Raw genomic sequence first — 11,800 nt, forward strand, 5'->3', positions numbered from 1 at the left:
TTAAGTAACTATCTTTGTTTACACAAACCAGATAACAAGGTTTTAACGTCAGGGTAAACAAGCCCAATAACAGGAAGAAAGTTTGTCTGCAGTGAAGAAAACATAGTTTATAAGAAATAAGTTATATTAAGGTTTTTTCTAACTAACTCCAAATGCACTATGTTTTTTTAAGGATCCAGAAGAAAAGTGAAAGCACTACCAAAGATAAGAAACAATCTTAATTAAATAGTAACGATTTCTTTCAACTTATCTACTTTGAAGTTTTGCCTTGTACAAAGAAGGGATATCAAACCAGTGCTTAAATATATAATTTTACAAAGGTCTTAGAACTAAAAGAGGAAAAGTAGAGGTTCAAATTCCAAAGGAATCCACCCTCACTAATTGAAACAACTTAAAAGTTCAAAAAATGCCATCACTGCACTTGAGTTTTATCACAATAGTTTGTCATATACAATTTTTAGTGGAATTACTGTATCAATAACAACAACTAGTTTCAATTACAAGGATAACCAGTAAAATAATAATAATAGCAACAGATTTTGAATAAAAAAGAAGAAATTCAAAGCTTCCAATATATGCCGAATCGGTGCAAAATGCCTGCAACAATGGCCCAGAATAGGATCTCCGCAAAGATAACATACAACAGGATTCCTACTCTCTTCGAATGCCAAACATTAATGAAGACATGCTTTTGTATCCAATAAGTCTGTTGAAAAAAATTACACCTTCGTTAGATTCGTATATAAGAATGAAAATGACAAAAAATATCAAATTAATGGAGTAATATTTTATATCAGGTGAAATTTTACCACTTAGTTACTAAAATAGAAAATTTTGAAAAAATAACGAAATAGGTAAGTAGTGCATGTCAAAGTGACATGACTTTGAACATACTAATGTGGCATAACTTTAATTAAGTTGTGTGAAAGTGATACGATTTATCCTTAGTAATTTTTAAAGTTTTTACTTGTTTCATTTACCACCAGATTAGTAAAAATAGCTAATAAAGGGGATATTGATGTTTAACTAATAGAGATGAAGAGGGTCATCTTAAGGATGTTGAACTGAAGTGCAGGAGCAAGGTGTATATAGAAAATCAGAGGAGATGAATTTACCAGTGTATTATGAGGGTCATCGTAGTACCACCCATTGATGAATCCTGCGAAGATTCCTTCAGCTGCCATCACATAAACAAGCATGGCATTCATACCAATCCATTTCAAAGGCAAGAACAAGAATGTCAAACCCCAAATATCAACCTGCAATGACAATTCTAAATCCGTCCAGATGAGAAATGTGGAACAACAATCACAGGGGTAAACCTGAACTGAAAAACAAACTAGAAGACCTTGATAGAAAGAAAAGCACAATTTCTAGTATTACGAAAAAAAATACCATAATGTAGAAGGCTGAAAAAACTAATGCTGCTGCTCCAGATGTTACACAAACATAGCTTAGTGTGTACAATTGTTTATTCAAAGGAATTGCTGCAACAAATGGAAGGGGAGGGGGCGACATCAGAGGATAGACTAATGGTTACATGGTAAGTTCCAGTCAACACTGAGTTAAGAGTTCACACACCATGAGTGAAGTGAAGAATAAGTCCTGAAGCAAGGAGTGCTAAGCCAAGGAGAAGCCAGTGCTTCAACCTAGAAGAGTGATCCTAAAGTCACAAAAGTGAAGAAGTAAGCATAGTAGGTTAAAGGATTGTAATTTTCAAGCACTGCTTACTTCGAGTGAAAGGCTTCACCTGTAAGTGTACGAGTACATGTCCAAAATGCAATCCAATGATTGCGGAGAGAATAGCAGATATTGAGCTGCAGTTACACCTACTTTGCTATTATGATCCGCAGAATAAGTTACACATACAAAGGTGAATTCATAATCTTACACAGTCCTCAAAAGGGTCTGTGAATTTCAAAATTGTGAGAAAAAATTAAGTGGCTTGCTCTAACCAAGCTGTTGAAGTTGAACAAAGGAAGAGTGAATATGGGAGTCCTCAACTCTTTCTTACTAACAATGTGAGTGACATTTTCAATTATTTGATCACATATAATGATAGCATCTATTTCAAATAAAACAAAGCCAACGTGGTCAAGAACTGATTGAAATCTGTTAATCAAACATACACTAAGAGGTTTGAAGAAGACCATATACAGACCTTAAAATTCCTTCTGGCTCAAAAGGAGAATAACACCATGAAGGTGCACTTCTTTTAAAAGGTCCTTCATATGGGGATTTCTCGGTGCAAGCCTGCAGCACCCAAAAGACAATTGGTGTTTGAAAATTCCTACAGCCACAAAGCAAATCTTTCAAATTTAAGGTAGAAAATAATGTACGGGAGAAAATAGCAACACACTTCAGATCTTCTCCACGCTGGACGCTTATACATGTGATTCATTCCTAGCACCTCTCGGTCAATATATCCCACAACATTGCACGGGGGATCGAGTTTCCCCCTCACACCACAGGTCACCTAAATTTGACAGAGAAAATAAATTAGCCAGAGTAAAGAAAAATTTAGAAATACGGTCACAAGTCATTTTCTGCATAATTTCTAGCATAGAAATTGCTAAAGCTTGACCGAAAGAAAACTTTAACTGTGTTGAAAACTAGCAACAATGAAAAAAAAAATCATTTAATGCAAAAACCAGAATACAGTCCACTGAGGTATTTAACATATGAGCTCAAGCGAGATCATCACCAGGATTGAAAACCAAATACTACTTTATAGATATTCCCACTTCATGTGTTTTGTGTATAGAGAGAGTATCAATAGCGTTTGATTTGTATCCCCACTTCATGAGTGTAAAGAGACAACCAACGGGAAGCTTACTGTTAAAGTTGTCCCATTGTATATGCTGTCTGGGTTATGGACAGTGAATTGCCAGTCTGGAACATACATTCCATAAAGTAAAGCCAAGTAAACAGCAAGTATGCAAGCCAACACCAGCCTGAGATTTTAATAAAAAGAATGTTCAAAATCATATCATATTAGCAATTAACCAGAACCATACTTTGAGAGACTAACCAATGCCAATAGTACAACTTGAATATTGAGAGTTGGGTGGGTTCTGGGTCACTAGCTTGAGCACTTCTTGAAAATATTTCCACCAGTGCCACAACCAAATATGCTAGAGCAATTCTCTAGAATGGGTTCATACACAAGTATCATTCTTTTTGTACTCAGACTATCAGCTAAAATATAATCTAATCAAAATGAGCTGGAAAAAAAAAAATCAAAATCACCTGAAGAATGCCACACCACCTTATGTATTTCATGTCAACACCATATGTTAGATTGTCCGGAGCATGAGAGAAACCACCTTCATCATTGAGGTCATCCATCATATCAGAACAAGCCATGGGTGTTTCGTTTTCACCCAACGAAAGATGTCTAAGACTATTACCAGAACTAGATTTGCTAAAATGAAATCTAGGTTCAATTATTATTGCACATTATAGAAGAATAACTTTCACAAGACCGAATATATTTCAGCAGGGAGTAATGCTCAGCAAAGTGTATGCAATATCAAATACAAAGTTCTTGATTCCTTTCTCACCCCCTTTTGAACAGGGGAACTCTTTAGCTATGCTGATATATTTGGAAAAGGAGGGTAAAAGGAAATGCATGAGAAAAACTAACCTTGCAAGAGCAATCCCCAGAAGAGGAGTTTGAGTGTTCTAACCAGAACCTTTTTTACAGCAAGAAGTCTATTTGGTATTCTCTGAACATCAAATGGAAGCATCAAGAAATAAAAGGGTTGGTTTGAACCAAAAAGAAGAAATGAAAGGAACATAGAAACTAATTCTTGAAGCATTCATAGCAACCTATTTTCTCATTCGCGGCTAACCTTGAGAGCCAGAGGAATGGCCATCCCCACAATGAACAAAAAGAAAGGCATGACAAAATCAGCAAGGTTGCAGCCATTCCATGGCGCATGGCCAATCATTGGCCATTGCCCTCCGGCATCATCAACCAAGATCATCAACTACATCACATAGCATCAGAACATGTTAAAGCGAGACTTGACAACACTGAACTAAGGAAAAACAACGATCTAAACACCTAATCAGATGCAAGGACGCGCTGATATTGACTAAAAATAAGTGTTAATAACGTACTCTTTTTGTAACATTCTTTCTAACATGTTTTCTATTATAGAATAAGATGGGGAATAAATAAACACATTGGAGATATTCTTAATTCACACTATCAACAACAACCCATATAAATGAACTTCATACCAAATTCAACAGTATAAATAAACTTCATACCGAAAAGCCGACTAGCTGACAAGAGGTACAACTAAACACGTAATTAGACATAAATAAACCAACTTAAGCACAATTGAGCCTTCAATTGGACCCTAAAACAAACCCATAACAGTCAGAGTCCATCTAAAACAGTATAAATAGCAGGAGAGACACAATATTCAAGGTAACTATTCACTCCATACTCTTCTTGTATCTCGAACTGACTTGATCGTCAGAGTGTCTTCACAGATACTCCCCTCATCGTGTTCAGATCAAAGGAGATCCTAAGCCTAACCGAGAGACCGAAAAGATGAGAAGATTGTAACAAGAAGAAGTGTTCTGCAGAGTCCTAGCTTTGTAGGAACACAACCCAAACTATATAATCTACCTTATATCTAACAACATGAATGGAAAAAACATAATAAATAACCAAGTAATTGAAACAAGTGACTAATCCCATAGCATTCTTCATATTACTTTGATCTTCATAGCAATCTTCATAGGCTTTCACCTCATATATGAATGATAACAGTACTAAAAAACAACTGAACTGCAAAATTTAGAAAGAAGAGAAAAGTACCGCAACAGTGAGACCGCGAAAGATGTCAAGCGACGCAACACGCTTTGATTTAGGCAGCTTTTTGTCTGAAACAGGAAGCTCTTCGGAAACATTAAGGCCGTGTTCACCTTTGATTTCGGCCATGCTGTTTGTGAATTGTTTTACTCAAACTCCAACTTGAATTGGATTATGCTACTCTCAACTCTCTTTACTCTCTCTGCTAATTCCTGATTCTCCTACAGAATAATCACTGCAACAATATTAATTAACATAGTTGATTAAGAAAACAATCTAGCTACTTTCTGTTCATGATTTTCAAATTATTGTTATTAATCTAATGAGAATATGAATCATATCATTTGACTGAAAAGACAAAAAGATTGATTCATATTATTATTATTATTTGGATTATCCGCATCTATCTTTTCTCAACTCATAATTTGTCCAAATGTGTGAAATACAAACTCGTGCCACGGGAATCTTATCCACGTGCTTACAACATGTACAGAATATTACACTTTTTACATTTAATAAGTTCATAGAGAATTAATTTAATTTTTTCTGAACTAATTCCATGAAATAAGGAACGACTGAAAACTAATATTTAGTCAGGATATAATGAAATTCAATGTTAATTAATGATTTTTTAAAATTTACGTATATCAATTTTAAAAAATAGTTTATTACTAGATTTTTGGAATTAACTTATTATTCTATTTTGCAAAATATTGTAATAGTAACAAATTTAAAATATATAATGTCTTGTCAAATGCTTCCAAGAATGTGAAACGAAATAAATGTAAATAAGGAAGTTCTGAACTTATTCATGATGTGTTTGATATTTATTATGTACTATGTTTACACAATGACATTTTGTCTTAAGGTTATGTTAAAATGTTTGAGTTTTAGTTTTCTGATAAATTCTGAATTTTTTAAGACATTACTCAAATTAAAATTCTCATCGAAAACTTGAAACAACTTGTCAAACAAAACTTAAAAGAAAAAAGAGTACATGTATTAGTGACAGAAAATCCACAATTGGATTCAATTCAAGAAAGCTTAGACTTTGAGTAATTTCTCCAAAAGAGAAAAAATATTTGAATAAAGGACAGAGTAAATACAGATCAAACTAAAAATATTAATTACAACATTGATTTCTTATCTTTATTTTCTCAAACATGATTAAAATGGATATATCATTTACGCTGATTTGAATTAACTATATAGTACAAACTATTCAAAATTATATTTTTCCTATAATAATACTAGATAATAGAAAGATAATATATATAAAATTTCCGTACAAAATTATTTTATGTTGGTTTGAAAATTAGTTGATAAGTAAATTGAAAGTTATTTTATACCTCTATCTGTTTGGCAAAGCATGTTTATCTGCAAACGTGCAATGCTAACAAGCCAAACATCAATTATAGCAGGTTGCTAAGAGAACAGTATAAATGAAAGCTTTGTTGGTCACACATGCAAAATGTGATGGAGACAACAAATCCCAAAGTTCTCTTGTATTGAGACATAAAAAATGATGGCTGATGAATCATGATAAACATGGAAAATTTGCAGCCAAAGGTGGCTTTCAAAATTCTATTGTCAAAGCAAACTACACCATATGCAGGATTATCAAGAAGTTTTGGAGACTTGATCGTTTGTCCTTGGAACTTGGTTCTTTGGTAGCAAATACAATGGAAGAAAAGAAGGCACGGTGAATGCAATTCCAAGACCAAGTACAGCCAGTGCCACCACCCACCAAGCTTCGCGGGGTAAGCCAAATAATAGTTCATCACATACTGCCGTATCAACATAAGAGAATACAGAATATTAGCAAATAATGGAAATGATCGTAATACTGGAGTGGAGTCTGTTCCAACAATCTAAAAAAAATATCAGATAAACTTAAGGGTGAAAGCTTGTAATGAAGCATAGGAAGTCACAATCAGATCAATTATTAATATACTATGCAAAAAAAGTTACCTATATTGAAGATAATAAATTGCCTCTCTGGCACATGCTGTTTTGCAGGAAACCCTTCTGGCTCAACAGTTACAAATACTAGCTGGAATTCCTCCTGAATAAAGTCAATAACGTAAGCACATATAAACTTTTCAGAAACTTTGGAGTACATGGCTTCATACTAAATTGGACCTGACTGTTGTTGCTCTTAAAAATTAGCTTTTCAGTGTTGAGCAATCTCCTGTTATTGTTCAGCATCACATCCGACTTGCTTCTCTTCAGTTGTATGGAAAAGCTAGCAGGTATCTGGTGTTTTTATTTAGTGTCAGTTTCCAGAGGAAAGATCCTCTGCAAAGAACTGAGGAAGACAATATATACATACAGAAGCTGGATAGGATATCTTCACTTCATACCACGTGTGAGGTTTCAGGCCCTGTAACTGATAAAAGCGAGAGCCACCTTGTAATGGCATAGTTTCTCTCCACAGCTCTTCCCCAACTTTCAAAATTTTGTCCTCAACCCTACCACAGCAAACAGTTGAGCACTATAACTAAGTTAATAACAAGGAGAATTCTGATATGAAAGACCAAACAATTAGGTAAATGTATATATAATTGAGAATTTTTATACACTCACTTATTCCCAAAGCAGGGAGTTGGGCCATTCACAATGATAAGCAGAATGCAAAGAAGAATAAGCATATTGCACATGCAAATGCAATGCATTGATGATGAAACACCTAGATCTTCAACTCAAACCTGCAGAAAATTAGTATTTTAGTACACATTGAACCATTTCAAACTGGGTAGAATTTAATATTGCAACAGACTCTTTATGAACTGCACCACCTATCATTAGATAAAGTGGGGCATTTCAAAGGATAAATGAACATACAATTGAAGCTGACTTAATGAAAAAGCTAGGGGAGAAAGTAATAAAACGTCAAATATTCATATTGTTATCATGTTTCCCAAACGTACTTAGTTTTAGATGGATTCTAAGGTGGACCATTCTCCACAATTAAGAGCCCGTAGATTCATACATGGTGCACAATCCCTCCCTATAAAAAATCCATTTCTTCATTGGCACCACGTGCCATCACCAGAGGCAATTTTCAACAATGACGCCATTTTTCCTGCTTTATCTCCCTCTCATTCCCCTTCTGTGTCCCTAACTCTCGCTCCCTCTCCACAGTTGGATCGCTAACAATTCCTAAAAAGATAGTAGTTTTCGAAATGGAGTCTTGCATCTTATGTTGTGAAAATTACTGAACTACAACAACAAAGTTGTTACTTTTTTCAGGATGTAGGAGGGAAAAGAGGGTAACAAAACAAGCTCCCATGATTGCTTTGGCAAAGAGGGAAAGATTAAAGAGTGGAGAAAACCTACAGTTTGCAAGAACCCTCTACATAAACCATAAGTTGCCAATGTAAAAGTCGAAGGCTAATAGTGCAAATGAATCGTACTATAAAATTTTAGTGAATGTCTCTCATCCATTTTGAAATTTACAAATTACCTAATGACAGCTATTGAATTTATTCTTCCAAAAAGTTCACATCATAAAGTGAAATTCACCAAGTACAAGAAAAGAAATTTATTCTTCTAATAACATTGTCCGGGCAAGATCAATAAAGAAAAGCACCAAGTACAAGCAACCATAAAATTCAAAGCAATAACTTGCAGTTAAAATGAAATCCATCAAAAAGCTAAAATAGTATGGATCTTTAACTAACTATAGCCTAAGAAGCATGGGCACAAAGGCACAATGAAATTTGAAGCGCCCCCATGGTCTTGTTTGGGGCATTAATAAAATGTAATGGAATATCAAGTTCTACTTTCTTTTCTTTGGTTGGAATAAAATTATTGTTAAATTCTCTTATATAGTGGACTTTAAACCTAATTCAATCTTACAAACCAAATTTGTAAAATGAGGTTGCACCCACTTATATAATATATTTTTGCCATATCTCTAGTCAATGTGATCTCCGATATACTCTCTCTCTCACGCTGAGGAGTGGACATCTCGAGCGTGGGAATGAATACTTGTGAGTGGTCCAAAGCTCCTTGATAGCAGGTGGCATGATAAGCTTAATATCCCTTGCTAGGACAAGTTTTTGCACCATCTTAGAAACTAGACTTTAAGCCTAAATTCAAGTTCATAAAACCAGTTTTGTAAGACAAAGTTTGCACTCACTTTCTATAGTATAATTTGGTCATATCTCTAGTTAATGTGAAATTTCTAACAAGTTTCACCCTATTCTAAAATGTCTACAAAACACTATCTATCTACCAGTCAAGGCTGGTAGGTACACTACGTGATCCACCTCTAACATAAGCACAACTCTAACTCCTTTTTCAAAAGTGACAACAATTAGTTGCATATTTGAAATGTAAAAGACGAGCTGTTAAAGGAGGCAGTCCAATCCAATCTAATTAACCTACAGGTTCAGGCAACTCTTCCCAAAACGAAGTTCCCTCTTCAAAAATCAGGGTGTTGTTACAAACATACCTGGCTTACTTTTTTTTCCATTGATTGAATCATGGGGAACAACGATGCTACTCAACAAAAGACAACGACACAGGACTAGAATACACTTATATAGTAATTAGAATTGGCCACTGTCTTTCCCTGCTCTGGAGAAACTAAACTGTTGTGGTTCTGGTCAGGAAACAACCAATCTCCTGGTTTATCATCAGGGAAATGCACTTCAACACGAGGTCCATCAACATCAACCAAAGCTTGCTTGCACGCATAGTTTTACAATGAGAGCAAGCTTTAGAAACAATGTTTGTTCCCACATGGAGCACATGAATATATGATTTGGCTAAGTCACATCATTCCAAAGCCAGAGAGAAAAGGCAGCCCATTGATTTAATTACTATGTACTAACTGATAACATATGGTTAAACATATGAAATAAATTGCCATTCACCATCCATTCCAATTTTAACCTTTGCAAGGCGGACCGTAGATTTAATTACTATGTACTAACTGATCACATATGGTTAAAGATATTAAATAAATTGTCATTCACCATCCATTCCGATTTTAACCTTTGCAAAAGCAACTACGTCTATGGAATGCAAACTGGATCAAAAGAAAACAATAAAAATTTAAATCTATGGGCTGTCTCAAGTTTTAATGTAAGATACTTGCTAATTTTTCAGAACAGATTCCAACATCTGAAGCAAAACCCAAAAAGTAGCCTGAGTTAGATACCAAGATGCATGTTATTTACTACATTGGTGAAAAGCCATATGTGAATCCTTAGAGAAATTACTGTTGTTAGTAGGATAATAAGTGTACTGTTAGAAGGTTTCAGAAGGTTCTAGAGATCTCTTTGTAATCAATACTTCAGGGTTAGAATTTTCTGAATATAAAGGCTGATGTATTGCTTGAAATCAATCAATTGAATAAAATCTTCTCTCATTCAGATTAATCTTTTCAAGTTGGTATCAAAGCCATGTTCCGATCCTAGGACCCGTGAGTTATGTACTCTAGAATCTTCTAACAGCTTCTCAGAGTTTAGAATGGACAGAATATTATCAATCGAATCCATGCAACTGAGCGAATCAATCCATTGCATAGCAAGACAACACAACATTAAATTCTAAGAGGTATTTTATATTTACTTTTAGTTCTTTGGTCTTTTGTTTTATGATTGACAGAAAATACTGACTAGCCTAGCTGGTAAAGAAAGGAAATACAATAAAAGAATGGAGGGATAGTGACCCAAGATTGTCAAGCTAACTGAAGAAAATATCAATTTCTGGTTGTCAATGTTCAAATTCACTATTGCCAATTTTCCAAATGACAACAAATACTAATTGACCAATTTAAAATTCACTAACATCTGCTTCTTCTATTAATATCTTACCTCTGCTGCTAACTAGCAAGACCTATAACAGTTTCTCTAACCATTTTAACTGACAACGCCTATTTGAGGCTGACTCACTTGGCTATTTTCAACAACAGTGGGGAGTGGATTTGGCTTTTTTTTATCAAAAATATTATCCAGTGGTGCTGTCAACATTACTAGTTATCAACACAACAAATTGAAGGACACACATGAACAAAAGTCCAAGTTGTCAACCCTGCAGCCTTGTCTTAATTGCTCAATATACATGCATACATGCTAGTCTCCCTCATAGACATACCGTTAGCAGGGGGGTCCTAACAAGCTAACACCCTCAATCATCTCGAATGTAGCTATATACATGTAGCGTGCAGTCAGATTAAATCTTCCTATACATGCATTCCTCGTTTTTTTTCCTTCTAAAAATGCATACATGACATCGCCTTTTCCCAATGTGTGGTTGGGTGTGTGCAAATATACAACACATCACTTTTTTGACATATAGCTTTCTAGCTAGTGCTAGCTGGTTTGTAAATACTTTTCAATAAATGGAGAAACACCAAGTGATGCTCCCTACTTCATCTACATCATTACTAACCTCTTAATCTAATTTTGAAATTACTTATAATTCCACCGTTCATGAGGTTTTAATAGCTCAAAGAAAGGAGATATCAGTTCATAACAAAGTTGCAATGAGGTTAAGCAGCACACATGCATTTCAAATAAGGAGTCTAATTAATGTTCGGGATGATGGCTACCAATGTTTACCAAGTGCAACACTGCCACATACCTACATCTATAGTTTACATTTTTGACATAATATGTTGAAATCAAACAAAAATTAATGCGAATCCAACACAGTTTGGTGAAAATCGATCAAAAACTCTAGATCATAGAGATAAAATGCAAATCAGTGAAATTAAAAATAATCAAAACACAAATCAAGGAAACACAATTTGAATCATTAAACCCTATATTAATTGAGTTAAAAAATCTAGATTATAGACATGAGAAAGCAAAGGAGACAAACCTAAAACTAACCACGGGAGGGAGAGAGAGCCTACGAGAAGCTCTCAGGGGCTTGAAAAAGTGTGCTTAGGAGAGAGAAATTCAAATCCTTCCATTTTTTAATGAAATTTCAAATTTCACTGTTATAGTTAAC

General features: G+C 34.6%; 2 protein-coding genes and 1 non-coding gene across 16 annotated transcripts; all 3 read right to left on the reverse strand.

Annotated features, from left to right (window-relative positions):
- Positions 1–398: 398 nt before the first annotated feature.
- On the reverse strand, positions 399–5,270 carry LOC137831674 (heparan-alpha-glucosaminide N-acetyltransferase-like protein (DUF1624)). Of its 12 annotated transcripts, XR_011084466.2 has the most exons (14): positions 4,838–5,246; positions 3,855–3,992; positions 3,647–3,728; positions 3,250–3,326; positions 3,032–3,147; positions 2,837–2,954; positions 2,360–2,476; positions 2,162–2,253; positions 1,751–1,817; positions 1,582–1,663; positions 1,396–1,487; positions 1,260–1,273; positions 1,116–1,177; positions 399–706 (listed from the first exon to the last, which is right to left on the reverse strand). XR_011084466.2 is itself a non-coding variant. In XM_068639444.1 (13 exons), exons 1-13 carry the CDS (start codon positions 4,958–4,960, stop codon positions 560–562), a joined length of 1,395 nt encoding a protein of 464 aa, XP_068495545.1. In that variant the 5' UTR covers positions 4,961–5,270; the 3' UTR covers positions 399–559. The 12 variants fall into 12 exon arrangements, 7 of the variants coding, with proteins under 7 accessions (XP_068495545.1, XP_068495547.1, XP_090159375.1 ...); XR_011084465.2 differs by having other exon boundaries at positions 1,116–1,273; XR_016521427.1 differs by lacking the exon at positions 1,260–1,273 and having other exon boundaries at positions 1,116–1,259; positions 2,162–2,309.
- Positions 5,271–6,270: 1,000 nt separating this feature from the next.
- Positions 6,271–11,760, reverse strand: LOC137831669 (uncharacterized). Of its 3 annotated transcripts, none has more exons than XM_068639435.2 (6): positions 11,669–11,760; positions 7,418–7,539; positions 7,164–7,302; positions 6,974–7,087; positions 6,803–6,896; positions 6,271–6,618 (listed from the first exon to the last, which is right to left on the reverse strand). In XM_068639435.2, the coding sequence occupies exons 2-6, from the start codon at positions 7,504–7,506 to the stop codon at positions 6,452–6,454; spliced, it is 603 nt and encodes a 200-aa protein (XP_068495536.1). In that variant the 5' UTR covers positions 7,507–7,539; positions 11,669–11,760; the 3' UTR covers positions 6,271–6,451. The 3 variants fall into 3 exon arrangements, with proteins under 3 accessions (XP_068495536.1, XP_068495537.1, XP_090159891.1); XM_068639436.2 differs by lacking the exon at positions 11,669–11,760 and adding an exon at positions 7,762–11,534; XM_090303765.1 differs by lacking the exon at positions 11,669–11,760 and having other exon boundaries at positions 7,164–7,325.
- LOC137833799 (small nucleolar RNA snoR127) lies at positions 9,440–9,625 on the reverse strand. Its single transcript, XR_011084847.1, has one exon. It is a non-coding gene; the product is annotated as a small nucleolar RNA snoR127 (small nucleolar RNA).
- Positions 11,761–11,800: the final 40 nt, after the last annotated feature.

Source organism: Phaseolus vulgaris, chromosome 6, assembly GCF_051622355.1.
Source record: "Phaseolus vulgaris cultivar YP4 chromosome 6, ASM5162235v1, whole genome shotgun sequence".
Classification (NCBI taxonomy): Eukaryota; Viridiplantae; Streptophyta; class Magnoliopsida; order Fabales; family Fabaceae; genus Phaseolus; species Phaseolus vulgaris.